The 22,255-nt window shown below is 39.4% G+C and overlaps 1 protein-coding gene across 17 annotated transcripts in view; it reads left to right on the top strand.

The window, feature by feature from the left end:
• Window positions 1-22,255, top strand: part of EYA4 (EYA transcriptional coactivator and phosphatase 4) — a 159,812-nt gene that overhangs the window by 93,768 nt on the left and 43,789 nt on the right. For 10 of the 17 annotated variants that reach the window (XM_069787284.1, XM_069787282.1, XM_069787285.1 and 7 more), the window contains 3 exons: window positions 11,932-12,056; window positions 13,228-13,296; window positions 18,589-18,681. In XM_069787284.1, the coding sequence (XP_069643385.1) occupies window positions 11,932-12,056; window positions 13,228-13,296; window positions 18,589-18,681 (287 nt within the window). Of the gene's footprint in view, window positions 1-3,748; window positions 3,873-11,931; window positions 12,057-13,227; window positions 13,297-18,588; window positions 18,682-22,255 lie in introns of all 17 variants that reach the window. The other 7 variants (XM_069787293.1, XM_069787289.1, XM_069787287.1 and 4 more) reach the window with 3 other exon arrangements.

The raw sequence follows: 22,255 nt of genomic DNA, 5'->3' as shown, positions 1-22,255 counted from the left end.
TTGGGGAATTTCATTTTAATTCTGTTTCAATTTACAACTGCATCTCTGTCACTTTAATTTTTAAGGGTTTTGCGGATTTTATTTGCTTTTCGGTGTAGAAGTAATTGGCAGGTGACTAGACATAAGATCATGTTTTATTCCTCTGTTATTTCAGGCTTATGTCTTATTTTCCTTCTAATTATGTAGATTAAATTAAACAGAAAAAAACCTCTGTGCTCTCAAAGATGCAGTGCTTTTCATGACTTTCTCAAAATAGTACTAGAGAAGCATATTCGTCCCCCTTAGTGTTTCATTATTATACCATGTTTCACAACAGCAATATTTTAAAATTTGCTGAGAAACAGAAATAATTGAATTATAAAAAGCAATCGTGGCTTTATTAACATCTCTACCCTAGTGCCCTGTCTAACAAACCAGGTTCTTAACCACTGGGGAACCTGTGCTAAATGCAGTCAAGTTACAGGCTTAAGTCTGCAATATAGATGTGCGTGAACTTAAAACCCAACAACACTGGAGGGTTTGTTTCCTCCCGCCCTGCTTTTTCCTCAGGACTTGGACTTGGACAGAAGTGGATATTTAATGATTTTTAAAGTCTAGGTGGTACGTCAGAAGTCATAGCAAGGTCGAACCATTTGGTGTAAGCCGGGCTTTTAGCGGAGGGAGCTATAAAGGACGGCTGCCACTGGACGGGCTGGTTTCCAGTGCTGCCGCGTGGGGCTGGAGCCGTGGCTCTGGCTCTGCCCGTGCCCCCCGGTCCCATGGCTCTGCCCGTGCCCCCCGGTGCCGTGGCTCTGCCCGGGCAGGCAGGTATCCCCCCGGCCGGCTGCCAGAGCGGCGTGCAGGCTGAGCTGGAACTGGAGGTGTTACACATTTGCAGCTGGTACCTGCCCCTTCCTGTGGCTCAAGGGGATAATCTGGGGCGAGGGGGATTGTGCCCCAGAGTCCTCAGCGACACATATTTATTGACTCTTAGAAAAATCACCTACTTCACCCCAAATTAAAAAGGTATGTAAAAACCGTGCGTATGCTTTAAGTCTCAAATTATAAAATGACTTGGGGAAATCAAACAGCGAAGCAAAATGAAAGGTAATCATTTGGTATCGGTTGTAAATGGCAGCCAGCATGAGTACAGTTATCAGGGCATCATTCTTTCTCTTGCTCAGAATAATAGCAGTTGTTTTGAATGTAATTAGTTACTAAAAGTGAATGCAATCTCTTCCTGTTCTTTCAGGTGTACAGGTAATAAAGTCTCCTGGACTTAACAGGAATGATCAGATGCTGAAGCAGTTAAAGCACCAGGCAGTCAGAAAGTTGCATGTATTTATTTTATATTCTAAACCTAGCTCATTGTTGTGACTGCGATTAGAGAACAGAAATAATTGCTTTTGACACAAACTGTTTTGGAGCCAAACATAATGTGCTCCACATGAGGTAAACTGCAGAATATTTGTCTTGGGAGCCAAGGTTCAGATCAGGTTTAACTTTTAAGGGGAACTTCACTGTTAAAAGTGAGATGCGTTAATGTTTCCCATGTTAAGACTGCTTGCCAGTAACTCTCTGTATTTTATATTTTAAAAAAAACAAAACAAAACAGAGAAGATTCAGAATGTTTGCATTAAAACATGAAGCTTGAATGGAGCATGAAAACACAAGTTTTTGGCAACTCCTGTATTGTACCCAGTCTGTCATCGTAGCTCATCCTTTCTGGAGGTGGACGAAGTTCTTGCAAGGCCCCTGTACTGGTGGCTAAAGAAATCAGATTGAAATGAGGTATGATCACTCTAATACAGCACACCTGAAAGAGCTTCTTTTCCTTTGGGCAATCCCTGGCGAAGAAGAACCATGTTTCAATAACTAGTTTGAAATATAACAGACATTTCGATTCAGGGTAAGTCAGACACAACCCACCCTCTGCTCTCTTGTTATGAAAATGTGAGTTCATACTTACATCATGCGGTCCAGGCTCCGTTGAAGCCAACAGCAAAATGCCAAGCCTTTCATCCCTGATTTCCCAGTTTTAGATTTGCTTAAATATTGTCTTGTATAAATAAAGCTGACATGATTATATTGCAGTTAATACTGTTAGTACTGTATTTCAATCAATAATGTAGATATGGATCAGGTGCCAATATCTGGACCCAGGCATCCCAGCTGTCCCGTCTTCACTGGTGGTGGTGTTTATGCAACAGGGCAAGGCAAGGAAGCATGTGCCCCCTTGCTGAAAGCGTACCTCCAGCTACTGCACAGACAAGCTCAGAAGGCAAGGTATTTCAGAGGTACATCAGATCTAAATGGAAGAGCTACCCCATCGCAAAAGCAGTTCTCCAGCACCCTAGGAAAGGGTATGAGGAATTATATCACTTTCTCTCCAAAAAAGGTAGTTGGAAGATAATATAGTGATGAAGTTATCCCTAGAAATTCCTCTTTCTCATATGTGGGTGAGTACCAGGGATTTGGAGGACCTTCGGTACTTTGATGCTTCTTTCAATCTCAGTCTGCCATTAACATGTGGTTTGGAAGTGGGCATTTCCTCTCATTAAAGAGCAAAGGTGCTAAAGCATCCCCTATTCACTGTCCATAGGAAATCAGGGCTTCAAACAACCCTTTCAAAACTCCTCTCCTCGGTCCACTTAAAATCATGGCTGTGATGCCACGAGGAACACTGCCTTGTGTTTTCCCTGAGATGTTTTGAAATTCAGTGCAGTAAGTGGTGCGGCTTTGAAGGCTATGTCTTACAAAAGACAGATTAGCAACAGGCTAGTAATTGGCAGAGCTGATCCTCTCCACGTTCCTCTGCATATATGGGAAATAGGCTTTGTTGCTCAAATTACACTTAAAAACACCAAAGAAAGACTTAGTGAGATTCTCCAGTCGTTGGGTTTGTTACCTGTTCCTTACCTCCCACCAGGTCACCTGTCAGAGATGCAGAAAGGAGCAGCAGATTTTTCAGATGGGACTCTGAGCAGTTGTTCTGCAGAAGTTATGGCATAGGAGTGAAGGCTTGCTGTTTGCATTTCAGCCATCTCCACAGAAGTGTTTGTTATTTGTTTATGACACAGCTCATCATGTTGTAAGAACCACAGAATTTGCAAGTGCCAATCACATCTGGAAGTGATCAGAAGTGGAAATGGGAGCTGTTGGGTGAACTACTCTCTGAAAATGTGGCCCTGTGATCCAGAGACTTGCATTTAGATCCTATGTATCTGTAAACCAGTAGTCTGTATTTCATGTGAGTTGGATACTTGACAGCTCCCTGTGGAACCGCAGTGTCATTATCACTTTTGATTTATTTAAATGCTCACATAATGACTTCAAAACCTATTGTTGCCACTTTTTTTTAAGTAGCAGGTTAAACATTGAGTTTAACCTCCTGTGTACCTTCATGTATTTTCTGTTCACACCTGGACTGGGAACCGTGTGACGCAGCCTGCGGGCTGCGTGGCCAAGCTTGCGGCAGTGCGTGGAACATGCGCCTGCCTGAGCCCGAGCTGCGGCACAGGATCACTGCTGCTGCTGGGGCTGTGCTGGGCACGGGCACGCTCCGATACCGCCCAGCTTCGGGATGGGCCAGCCTGTACATGGACTAAGGGAACCGAGCTCCCTACTGCTCTCTCTGCTACTCCATCAGTCCCCGGTCCTTGCTGCTTGTTAGTTTAGATGTTCTCTGTCTGGCTCCTGTCCAACCAGCTGCCTTTTTCTTTGATAAGATGGGAAACACCTGTTCAGACACCACATTACCTCTTTCCAGATTCTTCCTCCAGTGCCTGGAGCGTGGACCCCGAGCTAAAATCCTATCCCATCAAACCTGTGGTTGTCACATTTGGATAGCCCAGGAAAGAGATCTCAAAGGCTGGGATCCAGCTGGCCAGAAGGTATTGCTCTGTGTAGCTTTGCTTTTTGAGTGTGCATCAGTTTATTACATCAGAATATAATAGTTTCCCATATAAAACTGTCATTTGCCTTCGTCAAATCAAACCGATCCCAAACTGCAGGGTGGGGAGATGAGGTGGAAGGGGGTCCACACGGAAAAAGAGGCTTCCTGTTATCTACCTTTTCCGTGACAGCCTGCCCATTTTGCTAGTATAGATCTGTGTTTTGTAACTGAAAAAATGTCCTGAGCATAGAGAGGGTGAGCTGGAAGTTTATGCTGAGGTAAATAATTTAATATGGTTGTGTCTCCCCCCGATTCGTCTTGATTTTTATCTATTCATTTTAATACTTGTTGGCTTTGGACAAATGGACTATGTACCCAACAGGAGAGTCCAGAAATGGCTCCTAGAAATTATTCGATGCTTTATCCACGAGTGTGGAAATCCAAATTAATTTTACATTGTCTTTTAATTATGTCAGGGAATTGACATTCATTCCCAATAAAAGTCAGAAAGCAGTGAAATAATAATGTAATGTGGATTTGTGGCCAACTGAACTGCACTAGAATAGACAGTTTCTGTGGTTTTCTGGAAACCACATTAAATGACATTAAACTGAAATAAAATGTCTCAGTCAATCAGAAACCAGGGAAACCATACAGTTACTGACTTTTAAGCAAATAATAGTTTTCAGCAATTATACAACACGACAATCCAAGCCTTCTAAATTCATTGCTGTCTTTAGTCATCACCAGAGCAAACCTAAACTTTTCACCTTCGTTTTATTCCTCAGGCAAGAAAAGAAAATGTCAGTATTTCTTTTCCAGCAAAAATAAACTTGAATTTGTAAGCAATTATTTTTCACAGTATTTAGTCATATTTTCTCACTAGGCCCACAAAGAAGAAATCCATATATCCCTTCCAGTAAAACAGTATCTGCTTATTACTATAGCAATAGCTGTATGCTAGATTAACAAAAGCTATGGCCTTTGGCATTTGCTCATGCGGTGAGAGAAGCGGGAAGCATAGATTTAATGAAGACAAAAAATATCTGACACCTAGTTGTGAGGAAGCACAGAGAATCTCAAGGTGGCACAAGGTCAAAAAGGGAGGGTGACAGCACAAGTTTATCTGGGGAAATGGGAAGGGGGGCTGGGGAAGAAGCTGCAGTGAAAGAAATGTCCTTTTTCTCTAGCTGTGAATGGCGCAGGGAGGCACACCACAATGCTGGCCTTTGTCACCGAACCTGCTTGCCCGCGTTCTCAGCTGAGCCCTCTGCACCAAATGCATCCCAAGCACTGACACTGGCTGCCTGTCAGACAGCCCCTGTAAAGTAATACCGTCTGCAGGAGGGTTTCTTCTGCTGGAATTAGAGCTTGAATAGCCAAGAGAAGGACAATAGCCATGAAAGAGAAACTGAGATACAATCACAACCAGTACCACTTTATGCCCCGAAGGATCACCTAAGGAGTCCCATCCTCTGCAAGATAAGCAGCATTGTTGAGATCAAAAAGGCTATTAAACAAAACCAGGCAGGTTTGAGTTCTCCTCAAATTATTGTCTCTTTGTACTGGAAGGACCCTCTCCGCAGCGTGGTTATTACAGTCCCTGAGTAGAGGTTATTTCCCTGTGAGCTTGAACTCCTGCCCTGCGAAGCTGCATGGTGATATTTAAGCTTGTAAAGAATCATCCATGTTCATTAGGAGTCCACTACAGTCCTTACTGTACACTTAGAGTTCTACAAAGCTGAACCTCATGATATTTTTATTATTTATTACCTATGTGGTATTTTTTAACATGGTAGAAAAACTCTAATGTTTGAATTCTTTGTTTCACTAAGGTGCCCTCCCTTTGATACCCTCTATCTGACATGACGTTGGTTATAGATTGACAGAGGAGAAGTATTTTTTTTTGAATACCAATGTGGCATTAGTTTTGCTTCTTTCTCTTACTTTTTTAATATGAAAGTTGACACTCTACTTACAAAACCATTAGAAACAGAAATTATACAGCTAGAATCCACCTTCTATCCCCAAATGGCTGCAAAAAGTTTAGCACTTGTTTCTGGATTGTTAAAAAAAAAAAGTAATAAAACAAAACTCTGAAGAGCATTTGTTGATTTTATCCCTATAACATGACATTTTTTACTGCTTCTTAGCACTGTATCAGATCACTTTACAAGTTAAGAAATGAGGCCTCAAGGAGAGTGGAAAGGAGGTCTTGCTAGTGTCCAGCAGTATTATTTGTTTTTAACTCTCTGGCAACCTCCCAGAACTTGCATGATGGAGGGGCATGCTTTTGCGAGATTGTGCTTAGAATAGCAAAAGATCTGCTATTTTGGCCATCTATTAAGCTTGAGAAGATATACAGGAGGGCTGATGAGCCTGGGAAAAAACGAGGGGCAGTCATCTCAATGGAGCAAATTTATTTCATCAGTTTTGCTGTTTGTTCATTACCTTTTACAGTGGCAAAAAAAAGACAAAGGTTGCCATACACAGTGTAAAAGCACCTGGAAAAGAAAACATTATTAACCTGTATTTTAGGGTTAGTGTAATGATTGGAAATGTGACTAATTTGAGGAGTGTTCTTAGGCTGTGTGTTGTGTTGCACTTTGTGGAAGTCTTTGGTGGAAAGATGTTGAAAATTTTTTTGTTGTGTATTTATACGCTTATACACAGGTATGTGTGTGGATATTTAGCACCAAAGAATTCTTAAAAGTTTGTATGTAGCTGGGTGTTAGTGTACATGTATTTGTATGCATGTGTATATTCGCTGGACACCTGTCCATCATTCAGAATCCCTCTCTCTCCACCTTTTTTCTTACTGCCCACTGTAGTCTTTGGGGACTGTTAACAGGTTAGTGTAACTTCTTTTTAACTGCATTATTTACAGTTTGTGTAGGTGCAAGTAAACATGAAAAATCCCTGGCCTCACTGTGAATGTACTGTGTAAAATACAGTTTTCAAAAAAAAAAGTAACCTGGAAAAACCCTCTATAAATATGATGTATCTATTGTTATTGATTGTTTTAAACTGTTGCAGATTTTCTGTAGACTTTATTGGACTAATGACATTTGTATATGTGCATCCATTCTAATTTTTTTTGTCAGAGTGAAAGGCTTGTATGAGCTAGTTCAGACTGCATGTGGAAGAGAGGTGGGCTTGCTACTGATGTTGGGAACATGGCTGAAAGATCTGGCTAAAAAAAATTCTATGGGAAGTGGAAAAAACCCCACCCCACTTGTCCTTAAAACTGTGTAGTTGGTCAGCGAGCTGAGCTGACAGCAGTAGGAAACGGATTCAGCTGAGTCTGAACAGCTCTGTTACCCAGCTTTCATATTGCTCTAAAAGTTAATTTTAAATAAAGGGAAATTCCCTGTTTGTTTAATTTCAGAAGCTCTAAGGTAGCCGACATCTTAATTGGACAAGGCTCCGGGTTTCTGTGAGAAAGTTTGGGATATGTAAGAACTGGGGTTACAACAGGAGAGATGTGAGAGAAGCAGGGGGGAAGCTAATCAAAACACCCCCAGATAATGTGGATTTTTGCCTCAGTGAAGTTTAGCAAAGATTCTGCTAAAGAAAATTATGTAGAGAATTTCCTATCAAAGAATTTTTAAAAGAAAAATCTCTTAAAGGCCTTTTTAAAATTTTGGTTCTAATTAACTTATAAACTAAATTAAATTATTCAATTTTAAATAGCCTTTAGCTAGTCCTTCTTTCAGTTCTCTTTTATTTTGGATTTGTTGCTAATTCTGCACAGTGAGGAATTAGTATTTGTAAAATGTTTGGCTAGGCTAGGATTTGAAGTAGTTTGTTCTCACATTTGAATATTTATTCTTTTATAAATCTGTGTTGAATGATTTCATATTTTCAATCTTGTTAGTAAAAAAGTCTGAAATATAGTAAAAGTAGATTATGTAGCAAAAAGTTTGCATTTTAAAACATGATCTCTTTAAAGAAGAAAATTATCTAAATATGATCTACTTGTAAAATTCATGAATAATCAATAGAGTTTCAAGCTGTGGAAGGACCCAGCTCTTAGTCCACATTTATAATAGTTTAATTGGAAATGCAAATGGATAACAGAGTTATAAAAACCCAGATTTTTTGGAAATAGATTTTAATTCTGCTGAAGAAAAGCAGTGCACAAATAGGTAGTGATTGTAATGAAAGAAAAAAAAAAACAGGTCTTTTAAAAACACAATCCTAGAAGCAAGGCTTGAGCAAAAGCTATACAGAAATACAGCGATGCAGTTGTCAGATTGGGCAATCATAATTAGCCATACTTAAACCTGCCTACGCAAGGCTGGGTTATGGTGCTGGGCTGTGCGCTTCGGTGGTCCGGGGTGCATCGCAAGTTCTGATCAGCTGCTTTTGTAAAGGGGGGGGGGGGGGGGGGGCAAATTTCTCTCTTTGGATGCTGTTCCTTAACCCGCTTCTGAACATAGGTTAAACTTTGAAAGATGTCACTTCAAGACAGGGAACGAAATGCGCTCTAATGTGGAAGGCCCAGGAATGAGGCACAGCCATCTTTTTGATACAAACCTGCTGCAGTTTGGTAGTATTGTCCACATGCAGGTTGGAGTTAAAGCCCACCGGGATCCGGGAGACTGTTCCGTGAAATGGGATGTTTTAGAGACTTTTCCAGTAAGCCTCTAAAATGATCCACTAAGCGTGTGCAAATACCAATTTTCAAAGACTTAAAGTGTAGCCAAAGCAGAATAAAAGACAAATCCGTCTTGCCAGGTTTCAGGTTTTCACTCGGGAGCTTGGAATCACACTAACGTTCTTCAAACAAACAGTCAAGAGAAAATTAAAACATCTTCTTACCAAGTAATCTGTTTCCTCTCAAAATTCATCTTTTGATCAATTTAGCATTTTACTTAATTACCCTAAAAAGTAGTCTGAGACAATGCAAGCGGGGGAAGACTAAAGCTCAAACAGTTACTTGCCTGGCAGAGAAACAAAAAATGGAAAATGAAGTTGTATGATATAGTTTTTAAGCAGGTCTAACAATAGGCTTTATTCTGTCTAAATTGAAACACTGCATTTACTAGAAAACAGTCTTTAATAAATAACTGCATAAACTTAGAAGTATTAATTGGTCCTTTGGAGATCACTCTTTTTTACTTTTTTCAGTGCAGGAAAACACATACTGAACCCAAACCTGCTTCTGATTAAGTCAGTGAAAGCAGGACTCTGATAAACATTTAGTTTGACAAAATGAATTCAAGATGTTGGAATTATTTCATCCATTTTATTAAGCATTTTTCCTGAATCTTCCATTGACTGAAACTGTAAGATTTTAGTAGGTCTGTTACATCTTTCTGAGAATTTTTTAGGCTAAAGGTACACTAAACACATCCAGAAAGGTGAATTGAATGACATCTGTTACACAGAGGGTAACGTACACTTCAATAAATAAATCACATAGGGATATATTAAAATAATCCCCTTACTTGTTAACACAGGAAAGAGCACCCAGGATAAGTATAATGTATACACATGGTTTTGTGAAACTTTTTATTGGTTTGGATATCCTTTTTATCCTTAATAGACTACCAATAAATGCAAGATGTCTTTTACTCATGCAGAGAAAATGTCTATTTGTAAATGCACTACTTTTAAAATAGTATTAGTTGATTAACTTGCCGTGTCTGTGGACTGGGGATGCCATTTACTGTGGAAAACAAATATAAGCTGAATAAAATACTTTTCTGCACAAAAGTCTTGGTATGAAGGTATGGAACAAAAACTATTCCTTTTACAAAGTTTGATTGTTTATGTTCTTTGCCAGACAAATGAAAATCAGTGGACTTAGTTGTCTGATTAAGAAAATCTGATTCGATTAAGATAATCTGATTTCATTTGAGTATGAAAAGTGCTTAAGATGGATACTTCTTAAACACACTAGCTAGGTAAATCAGTGACTTTTCTTATGAAATATTGCTGAAGCATTTGCATCTGTGGCCATGATATGTGCCTGTCTGAAAAGAAATTATTGTCATTTTCATGCTAAACAAGAAAAAAAGCACATGTGAACTTTCTAAGCTAGAACTGCCCATTAGGTATCTGTGGGCTGATCGTACTTGAACAGGAAATCGTGACACTTAAACTGCTAAGTGAACACGTGGGGAGTATTACACTGTATATGCAATGAAACACACATTGTTTATTTTGTGTAGCATTCTCCTGCTCCCTTAAATACATACAAGATGGAAACTCACAGACTTTTTTTAACCTTTAGCTGCTATCCTTGTACAAAAACTACTAAACAAAAACTGACGGACTAGTAAACCACTTGAGTTCATTTTATTTCATCTAACACTGATCACATTTCCAGTAGACAATAAATATAATGCACTGCTGACAGATGTGTAGAAATGCATATACAATTAGATGAAGAAATTGGGGTCAAGGCAGTTCAAATCTCAGTTTATGCCTTTGCATTTCCTTGAATATGGCTATAAAATTCTTACCTGCTGATGCATGGCCTCCTGCAATATCAGTTTTCCCCTGCTCATCCAGACTGCTGCTGGGGAGGCTGCCCTGTCCGTGGAGTATCAGTGCATCTCAGGCTTGATTTGAGCGTTTACTGGAATACATAAGATTCTTTGCTTTGTGTGCCTTTGGGTAAGGCCTTGGTGCATTTTCCCAGTTGAGATATAGTATTTCCTACATTTCCTGGAACATATTCAAGACATGAAAGCTCTGAATCTGTGTCTTGGGTTAAATGAATGCAATGAGAGGCAAGCTAAAGCATCCAGATCAATGGAACTAGGAGCTCAAAATGGGAGACATTTTAATTCTGTGGGGTTCTTTTCTTTTCCTTATCTTGGAGTAAAAAACCAGATTCAGACAGCAGACCCATATTTGATGGAAAGATGGTGGGATTTTGTTTGGTTTTTTTCCCTGAGCAGGATATGTGGCGAACAGAAGATAGGCAATTTCAAAGTGAAACTTGCAATAAATACTTAAGATGCTGGTTGTTAACTTAATGATTTGCCACTGATTTTCCTGGTCAGAATATGAATATACAGCAGCAGTTATTCTTACTGAACTATCCCAACTGTTCATCTCTTTCCTAGCCATTTCAGTCTTCTGCAATGTAATTGAGCTTTTACAGCTCTGTAAGACAATCATTCTGTTGGCCTTTGTAGTATGCATATGCTAAATGGTTCTCCTGTTGCAGATGAGCTGGCAACTTTGCTTATATATAGCAAAAATGTTTCTTTGGGGAAAAAATCTGTGTAATTAATTTATAAATGAAGCAAGGAATAGACAAGCACACACCGCAAATTGGATTGCAATTACCGGTCTAACAAGAAATGCTCCTTGTCTGGTTTGTCTGAGAAAGGCAGATCTGTTGTCACTGAATGAAAGCCGTCCACAGGCCCCCAGTATAACTGTGATGCTGAAATCCATTGCAGTCTAAATCCACTTGAAATTTTGCAAGTTTCCTAGAAATTACTTAGAAGGAAAAAAAAATCAAGTGAGCTAGTAAGAATATATGCATTTGTAAGAGTGAAGAATATTGCAGATGTACCTGAAAGTTCTGTTCATTCACCTGTATGGTCTGTTGCTATGATTTAGTGTGGATGCAGTGACTGCTGGTGGTTGGAATACAGATAATGGGAGGCAGAAGTTCTTATTCTGGCCTTTTGTGTAGTAACTGACATTTCACTTAATTTCTGTTTTCTTCTAAGAAATACCTATATATGTGCATTTATCCATTTATCCCTCCATCTGTCCATCCATATATATGCACTCCCTCATGCATATCTTTTACAAGCTCTTTGAGCAGGTTTGTAAGCCTGTGTCATTTACTCCATAATACCTAAAGGAAAAGTGAAAAATACTGGCATTGTTGCTGTTCACATCAAATTACTAGCTACTTTCCTAGGTTTGGTAAAAAGCAAAGACGGCCTTAAAGGAACCTGTGTTGATTTGTTCATCTGGCTGCATTACAAACTCTCCTTGTAAAAAAAGTTGTTTTAGAAAAAGCAGATTATTATAGATAGTATCACAATGCATTTAAATACTGTCACCTTCTTCTTTAACAGGTCTATGGAAATGCAAGATCTAGCCAGTCCTCATAATCTTGTTGGAAGTAGTGATGCGCCGGGTAGTTCCAAACTGGATAAACCTAATCTCAGTAGCACATCGGTTACAACAAATGGAACAGGAGGTAGGTATAAGACACTGCTGGCACATAGAAAGTTTTGTCTAGTTTCTAGTCATATGCATTTTTAACATAATTTCAAGGATGAGCATAAACCCATTTATAAACCCAGCAAGAATTATGAAAAAATGCCAGTCATACCAGTGTAAATCTACTAATTCCAACAGCATTTCTTCGATTTGCACCAACTGAAGTAAGAGGCAGAACTGTGCAAAGGTGAAACAAGGAAAATCTTGGAATGATTGATTTGAACAAAGTGTTAAAGATTTGGTTATACCTGTTGGTAACTTGAAATAGATTGCATTTTCCGTGTCGCACTTCATTGCTGAGTAATAATTTACTTTTATACCATGAGCTACACCCATTTAGGTTCATTTCAAAGCTTTGTCAAAAGAAATGCATCAAAACTAGGCTTATGTAATTTTTTTACTTGATGAATATGCTAATTCCACTTCTTGGCAGGTAGTGAAAGTTTGTCATAAAGAGAGTTTTAGATTTTCCTCAAAAGCAACTGTTTATTACTGCTCTATCCCTATTACTGTAGGGACAGCACTACCATGCAGCTACAACACAGACGTTCTAATGCTTTCAGATAATAGATTCTGCCATAGCTGTATTGGAGCAGTGGGAGGCAGGGTACCACATTCTGAGATGGAGTCTTGTTCCCATTAGTGTCCATGAGACTGACACCGTGGATACAAGTCAAGCTAGAGTTTCAGCCCTCTTTTCTGGAGTTTATACATTGCTGTCTTTTTTAACAGTTGGCACCAAGAAAAAAAATGTAGTTTGTTCTTTCTGGCCACAATGTAAAGCATTTTAGTCACTTATCCCTATTTAAAAAAAAAATCTGTCAATGTCAATAAAAAGTGTATGTGCCTGTGAGGGTAACAGAGCTCTGCAGAGAAGGGCTGAACCATTAAGGTTCAACCTATTTATATTTTTACATAGAATACTTATTCCAGCGAAAAGAGAAGGGAAAACTTCAAGCATATCATTAAAGAAGACTAATAACTAGATGCCTCTGTATTATACTTGCATAAACAAATAAGTTAAAGTAATACTTATAAAAACAATACAATGCCGGTAAAAGACTTGGCTCGAATACTTGCCTTGAAGACTATTATGTACACTGAACAGACATTGGGAGAATGAACCGTTATACCATTCCTGTTCTCAGGAGACAACATGACTGTGTTAAACACTGCAGACTGGTTGCTGAGTTGCAGTACTCCCTCTTCTGCAACAAGTATGAGAGACCTTGGTACAGTGCATGTGTGTGGTGGTGTGCCTCCGTGACTGCTGTGTAACATCTCTCTTGGTTTGCTCTGTTCTTGTGTTATGCTGTTTGAACATTTTCTGGTTTTTTTTTCCCCACCCCTCTTTTTCCACCCCTTTTCAGATGCCTTTCCCACAGCCAGAAAACTGGTAGAAAGTTGCAATAAATAGTTATCTTACCACACTTTGCGAGTCATTTGATAAGCAAGGAGAATTTAACCCACTTAAAATTAGCTTCACTGTCTACATGCTCTGAGAGACTGGGATTGCCCCGTGGTGGTCAACACTGCTGGGAACTGCCAGTGGTCAGCATTGCTGGAAGTCAGACCAATGGATTTTCCACAGAGTGCCCATTTGTTTTTCTTTTATTTTTAGGTACAACATTGCATGATTACCTGAGCACAAATCAAGGTTGACATTATTACTACTCCTACTACTGCTTTCCTACTACTGCTTTTGTTATTAATTAAAGCTTATGTCTAGCGTGCTACTACATGTAACTTGCCACCTTACAAACATTTGGCCAAATTTTCCAAGCTGTTGTTTTCATTTATGAGTTTTCTCTCATGTATTATTAATTGTTATGAGTTATAATGATTAATAATAATTATATATGTGACACTTGCATTACATATGGAATTAATCGTAGGTGTAAACATGTGTCACCATGACTCTCTACAAGCCATTACACAGGTGCTTAAGCTGTACAGGTTTGGACTAAAGTTAGGAAGATCTCAAAAACCCCTCAGAATTAGCTTGCCATTTGTAAGCCGCATATCCAGAGAGTATTTACCAAAAAAAAAAAAGTTCAGACTTGAGCACAAAAGATCATTTGCTCTAGAATAACTGATTCCATGGGAATGCTTCTGCTCAATTACAAGAATTTAAGTTTAAAGGAAGGACTGAGCTAACTTAGTCTGTCACCTCAGTTAACTGTTCAGCATGTTCAGATAAATGTGGAAAGTAATAATTTCAGTAGTAATTATCAGTAGTGAGGAAACGTAATGTGAAAGACCTTGCATTACTTGCATTAAATCTGATTTTCCATAGGCAGTAGAACGTTTATATCTGTGCATCTAGTTGAGTATATTCCTTGGAAAACCCTTAAGGCTTGCTAAAAGAAAGAGGAAAATCATTCCTATGACAAGCCAATGTTTTACATGAGCTTTTAGTCAGACTTGTTTGCTCTAATAGTTATTGCACTTGCTTGTCCTGCTTCATGCACAGTAGTAGCATATCTTGCCCCTAAAACTCCGTGTTCATTTTCAGACCTTAACATAGAGAGGTTATTTAGGAAAAAAAGAGGTTGCAGAGTAGTAGTCATGTTGCTCTGCTAAGTCCTTTCATCAAATAAAGAACTTATATTATAGAAGCTGTGGCCTGTTGGGAGCTGTATTCTGAGTTCGTCTTAGAATAATGCCGTTTGGAAGGGATCCCTGGAGGTCAGCTGGGCCAACCCCTGCTCAGAGCAGGGCCAACTTTGCCGTTAGATCATGTTGCTCAAAGCAGTGTCTAGTTGAGTGTTGAGTATCTCTGAGCTGGAGGTGCCACAGCCTCTCTGGGCACCTGTCCCAGAGCCTGACTATTCTCACGGTGAAGAATTTTCCTCTTACATCTAATTGGATTTTTTCCTTGCTGCAGCTTGTGTCTGTTGCCTCCTGTCATTTCACAGGGCGGCTTTTGAGAAGAGTCTGCCGTTGTCCTTTGTCATCTTTGCACCTTCCCATTAGATAGCTGCAGGCAGCAATTAGCTCTCCCCTCAGCCTTCTCTTCCTAGGACAGAACAAGCCTAGCTTCTTCTGTCTGTCCTTGGACATCATACGCCCCAGCCCGTGACAATTGTGGTAGGTCTAGTCTGTGAGCATGTGCAGCCTTCACTGTTAGCCACACTCAGATGTATTTCCAGCTTGAGATTGCTTTTCATTTTGTTTTTACTCTTTCAATATGTGAAAAAAAATTAAAACTAATCCACAGTTTAAAAAACAGAATATTAAATGTATAGTCTTTAAAGTATTTATCCAAAATGCTGGTTCAAACCCCTAAGTCTTTGCATTATGTCTAGAGCAGTTGCCATAGTAGTATCAGAGCCAGGCTTTATCTTGCATGTGGAAACACAGGGATGATTCTGTGCTTTTATTTTCATTTCAGCGTTAAATGTTCCTGGGTTTCTGATCTGTTGTTAGAATTATTTTATTTTTTTTCATTTAGCTCTGTGCTTTTTCCCCTCTTGGTTTAATGACATGCAACAGAAAGAAAGAAAGATAATAGTCCAACTCTAGCTACACTGAGGAAAGACCTTGATGAATTCCTTACTGTGATAACATCTGAATGTAAAAAAGTAGAACTGTTTAAAATCAAGCACATATAAAAATACTTTCTACATATATTTTTCAACAAAACACAGTGCCAATATGGTGTTTTTCCTCAAGTTAAGTACATGAGAGAGTTTCTTTTGGTTTAGATTCTTTTCTGCTTGACAGGGAGAGAGAAAGATGGTGACTATTGGTGGTGATGGAAGTGCACTGCAGCTGGCATTAACCAGAACTAGACATGACTCTAAAGTAAACATTTCAAATCATTACTGAAGTTTGTGTTAAATAAAACAGTTAGGCACATACTGGAGTGTCTGTCTGGATGCAATACTGAACACAGTTTCGTAGCTCGGTATGGGCAATAGTCAAATACCTTCTTGAACAGAAAGAGATAAAGGTACTAAAAAGTAGTTTTTTCATGTAGGTAAATGTCCACACTCTGCAGAGAAGAGCTATGCATCTTATAAAGTAAAATATGACCAAAGGAAGATCTGCAGAGGGGAAAATACAGATCTTTCCAACTTAGTATGATTTTTCATTCTCCTACTGAAATAAATGCAGACATCTCTATATTGTAATCAGAAAACAAATTAATTTAGTTACTTTTCACGCTTCAGGGAACAATAAATGTTCCACATGACTGAGAGGCCTGAGGTTCAGTGGAGGCAATCATTTTGTGACAAATGACCCTTAAGCTTTTTCTTGATGTATATTTTATTGATCTGATGAGAATAAGTTCACATCTTTCTCATCTAAATAGAGAAGTGGGAATGATTGATTACTCTTCCGAATGACTTTGTTCATTTTGTGTAGTTTTTGTCACACCTTTTTTTTTTAAATGAGAAGATAATAGCCAACAAAATGACAAGGAGTGCACAGCAGCTTGAAAAAATGTGGCTAAAATTCTTCCCTGATGATTTCATATTGAATTAATATCCTGCTGCTTGCAGGGAGAATATGTGGGTGTGGCATTTTTACTAAAGAGAAATTATAATGAAAAGAAGTTTACATTTAAAAGATGCACATTCAAATACTTTTTAATCTCGCACAGTAAATGGAAAGATACAACTGTATAACTTGCGTAAGAAGGTGCTACTTGGTTTGATTAGCACTGGGGCACTGGCGACACTGCAAGGCACTCTCCCTGGCACAGAGACAAATACATCCCCATTTCTCAAATGCTGCCTACTTGATCTAAACAGACATCCCTTTGAATTCAGTGTAGGCCACCTGTGCAATTGTACACATTTGCAGCATCCCATCTGACTTACTGAAGTCAGACCCATTAAGCAGTGTGTCTGGAATTCGGGTGTGCTGTTGTAGGAGAGGTAACTCACGCAGGGGCCGTCCCAGGTGGCCGTATTGGTAGCTGTGAAATTCCTGGAGAGCTCCTGGTGGTGCTCACAGACACAGGGAGGAATAGCAGAGTGGTTCTGTAGGTGTTGTTTGGGACATTTTTCCCATGAAAAAAACCAAATCCTTTATTTAGCTCATCCACCACCTTTTCCCCTACAGACTGTAAGAGGGATGGTGAACTCGAGGGCAGCTCAGGCTGTACTCGGACTGAATCGCCCTCTGAAGTACCTCTCTTTCTCGACTGAACATAAACGGAGATTACTATGCACCTTTTTTATGCCTAAGTTAGGTGACTTGAATCTGAGCCATAGTTTGTAAATACATTGCCAGCTCAGAACATGAAATGCCCTCCTCCCCTTACTATTGCCAGTGAAGTCAAACGTGGATGCAGTGATGTTGACAGACGAGAGCTTTGGTCAGCTTAGCTGGTGTCCCTCAGAGGAGTCAGGTAACTAGCTGGCAGAGACTGCGTTTGCTTGGCATATGTTAGACCTGCTGGGGGGGACCCTGCCAGCCTGGCTGTCACAGCGAAGGTTTCTCCACAAATCCCAGCTGTGTCCTTGGAACTTCAATACCTGGCGTACGACTGCGGTAGTGGCCCGTGCAGGTCCTCATTGCCACTGCGCTTCACGCCCCCGGGCAGCGACCAGTCCTGTGGTATCTATAAGCAAATTGCTGATATATACGTGATAAACGCTCACTCGCACCTCTAACTGACCTTCACAAAGCAATTATGATAACATGTTGAGGGTTTCCACGTTTGCCAGTCAAACATCTCATAAAAGCTGCAGTGTATTCTGCACCGCTGTTTCTTACCACGTCAATTAGAAGGGTAGTTCCCAAACTCCATTACAAAAGTCCACACCAGGTGGTCTGTTCAGGTAACACATTAAATTGTAAAATCCAGATTACCTCTGTGGTGCTTTCAGTTATAGCTTGGATGGTAAGAGCACATGATGATCCCTAAGAAATAATCTGAGTTCAGAGTGGACCCAAATGTTTGGTAATCTCTGAGTTAGAAGCTGACTTGTCGTGGCTGTCATTTGTGTCCTACCCTAGTTCTTTTGCTATTTTTTCTTTTAAACTTCCCTCTTCATGTATGGAAAATTGCTTGCTGGTGACCTAGATCAAAAAGCCCCCCCCAGACTCTGTAAAAGGGGAAGGGGAAAGGCAGAATGCTGACACTGTGAAAGTAATTTGCTTCTATATGAGCATGAAACCATATTATTATTGTTTCACTTGTCAGGCAAAACTATTTTTGTTATGTGCTACATCCCTTGACAGCTAATGTTTCCTTCCTCTCTGCTTCTCTTAGGGAATTGTTAGAATCAATTAGATTTAGGTTGAAGTCTCCCCAGAAGATATCCCAGTTGCTAAAACCAATAGATAGACAAATGCACAGATAAAAAGCTATGTAGATACATGACCATTCCAGACAGAGCAAGTACAGATCGTCTCAATACAGTGGTAGAGTGAAGGTCGAAGCTGTTGCATCGCATGCTTGTTCTAGCTGGACTACCAGTAGTGAGACTGGCATGAGGACTCCAATATAAATTTAGAAGTAAAATCTCATGTCTACTTATTCTTCTATGTAGTGTCTCTTCTTGCAGTCAAAACAGAACCCATGAACAGCAGTGAAACAACAACTACAACTGGAGATGGATCGCTTGACACTTTTACTGGGTCAGGTAAAGCCATAATAAGATCACGTATTGTTAGATGCACATTAATATAGCATTTAATAACCTTGACTAATAAACATTTCACTGCATGGAAACAATCTTTAAAAAACTACAATAAAGTAACATTTTAATACATCATCATAATAATAATAATAATAATAATAGCTTTTTCATTTTTGTAAATGAAAATTCACAGTTTTCATGAGCTATGATCTTAAAGAAGCTTTAATGATGCCTAAGACGATTACTGTATGCAAAAATCTTATAGTAATAATGTTGCTACTGTACTGTAGATTTTTTCAGTGTTAGTCTTGTACTATCTTAGGCAGAAAAAAATGGATTGTATTTGTAACAGCCATTCTAATTTGTGAAATTTAAAATCTTAAGGGTTATATTTCAGTGCTAATCTTTTTATTCCTATGAGCAGTGTGTTAGTTTAAACACTGACCAAATTGCCATAAGCTACTGTCTTTCCATGAAAATAAAGTCTATATTTTACTTTAAACAATCATAAGTTTCAGTTACTTCTTCTTAAAAAATTCAAACAAACAGCAATTTTTAAGTAGATTCCTATAAATTATTAAAAGGTGAACTGTGGAAAAGTACAGATAATATGCCTTGTAATCATTAAACTGAATCCTGCTAATAGTAAGATTAACAAGGAGAGCGGGAAGAATAAATTTTGCATCTGAAAATACCAGTTCAGTGATGGTCTGACTGAAATGCCACTGAAGCCTGGAATTGCCAATCCACACTGATACTACTATTACTTTAGTAGACTTAGGTCATCAAGCCCTATTTAAAATATTTTGGAAATCACAATGTTTCTCTGTAATGAAAATGTTTTAAAAATTGAGTGTATGTTTCTGGAATTGTTTTTTAGGCATCAGTAAATGCAGATATACTCTAAATTTGGTTATTCAGAAAAGTATTTATAACAAATTTAGTGTCTGAAGAAAAGGTCTTTTGTGAGATGTAAAGCAAGCGTATACTATTTCTGATTAGAAAAAATGGAAACATCCTCATTATGATTATAGTGAAAGGAACCCCATCAACTTAAAGTCCAACAGTTCCATAAAAAAATTAATAGTCTTGGCTAAAAATTAGCTTTTCTTTTTCACTCTGTTGTTACTCTATCCTAAAATTTTATTAGTAATAATTACAGATTATAAAATGTTCAACTATATGTCATTGTTTTTTGTCATTGTTGGTGAAATTTTATCAGCTTCTGCCATGTATTTAAGACATCTGAGTTAGGATGCCTTGTGTAAAACATGGCTAAGGTGACTTTTTCATGAAGGGTTCCCAAAAATTGCAGCCTCCAACTCAGGTTTAGGTATCTAAGTAACAGCTTGATTTCCCCAGGTGCCACTCGCCCATTAGCCTCCACTAATTTCAAAAGAAGTGTTGAGATCTCTACACTTAGGAGATTCGGAAACAATTGGTGCCTCCAAAAAAAGGCAGGAATTTGAGCCTTACACAATCATTTTTGTCTGTTAGCCACCTGCATACTCAAAAGAAATATGAACCTGATTGTCAGTTTAGGCCAGAAGCTCAAGTACTAAATGAGTATGGTCATTCACAGTGGGAAATCAATAACCTGCCTGTCGGGGTGATGTGCAGTCTTCATCATCAGAGTGAGACGCAGAGCTGCCTTGATAATGCACTGAGCCTTTCCTAAAGAGTAAATCCATTACTTTCACACTTGCCTTTTACTGGTACTTGCCAATTGGACCATTTGGTTGTGGAAGAAGTGCTAAAGAACAACAAAAACTGAACAAAAACGTATTTCTCTGACTTTTAACCTAACTGGTTATTTGGGAAGTTTAATGGGTTGCCAAAGACAATAAATACTGACTAGTAGAAAGACATAATTTCAGACAAACCAGCTGCAATTGAAAACAATGCATAGCAAAGCCCAACATGGAACAGTTTGTTTTTTCCTAATAATCAGTTACACACGTGTGTTATTCCCAACTATGACAAAGTGATAATGCTAGTACTTCCCTGCGGCTTTCAGAGCACCTGTGAGCTCATTTCGTGAGGATGCCTGGACATATAGGCCACTAGCAGGAATGTTACCTACTCTGTCTTACACGAGCATGGGTCAGAAGGACTCAAGCATGCTTTGTTGCGTAGGGAAGGATTTAGGTATGTTATTAAATATTTTATGAAATAAGACATGCGTGAAAAGAGAACTCCTGGTGCTGAGACCTCTTTGAGAATCTGCCATGCAGAAATCCTCTCTTTCAAATATTCTACCCATTATAATTGATTTCCATGCTTCAAGGGCAGTCAAAGCCCCTGACACGTCCTGGAGCTGAGCAGAAGGCTGAACAAGCCCTGTGGGGTGTAAAGTAGGCCGCTCTGTCCCTGATGGCCAGCTGTAACATGCAAGGTGATGGTGAAACAGGCTGTGCAAGGTCTAGGGCAGGAGGCACGGATTAGGCTTCACAGGTAACTGTGATGAACCCCGGGTTTTGTTTGATGAGCTGAAAAATAAAGCACATAGATCTCTTGAAGTTAGAGTGACAGGTGCCACGGTGGTCTTGCCCAGGCCGTTGGGCCAGCTCCTGCTGAGGGCTGCAGCTCACCCTCAGGGCCCCGGTTCCACTGTCCTGCAGAGCTGCCCCTGGGAGAAACTGTGCCTCTTAGCAAGGGTTAGCCAGGTGGACAGTCACCTCGTGCACCCCTCTTCCTCCTCCTCTTTCTTCCAAGAATGCAGTTGGCAATTAATACCGGTGTACTTGATGTGAAGCTTTGTGGTCCTGCAGCAGACTCCCATTGGGGTGGGTATTCACAGGACGTGGGGAGCTGAACAGCCTTGGACGGCGCATTTTCATACGCTCTGAGTTTGCTGCAGCTGCTGTACTGTGAGCGCGTGCCTTCTGCTGTTTATATTGCTTACAATACTGGATTAATTTGAGAACTGTTTATCGCTTTAATGGAGTGGAGAGAGAGACGTTTGAAGTTCTCATCATCCTTTTTACTTAGTATTTATCACACACAAAAAGGATAGAGAAAACAATTTCTGAAGAATATAAAGGTCAAGTTAGGAAACACCACTGCTGTATAACCTACGTGGTCCCCTTGTGTGTAGACATTGTGATTTGTTATTTAAATGAGATCCTTTTAACCTAACCTCTTCGCACAGGATTTTCCAGATGTGTAATGAAAAAATACAAAATTCCAGCCTCTGTTAATATACTGAATGCAACACATGCGATCAGAACATTTTATGGTCAGTTAAATTCTCCACAGCCACATTGGCCAGTAGAGCTAACAGGGTAACTGGTAAAGAGCTGGCTGTCAGCTTCTTGTCCCTTCTGTGAATCAACGTTAGTGGGGACTGGAATATGCCCTCAGCGCTGTAGTGAGACTTGAGAAATCAAGGGCCTTATACCTGCCCTCAAGAGTATTCCTCTGGCAAATTCAAGTAGTGAAGTCTTAGAAATATCTGAGTTTTTCAGAGAAGAAACAGTTTTGATTTTGTTTTTAATACAAGCAACATAAACCAGTGTTTAGCCCCATTCATATAAATAGCTATACAAAGTGGCACAGTTACAAAAAACCATAACAA

This window comes from Haliaeetus albicilla, chromosome 7, assembly GCF_947461875.1.
Source record: "Haliaeetus albicilla chromosome 7, bHalAlb1.1, whole genome shotgun sequence".
Taxonomy (NCBI): Eukaryota; Metazoa; Chordata; class Aves; order Accipitriformes; family Accipitridae; genus Haliaeetus; species Haliaeetus albicilla.
The sequence above is the reverse complement of the archived record's forward strand: the minus strand, read 5'-3'. Positions and strand labels throughout refer to the sequence as shown.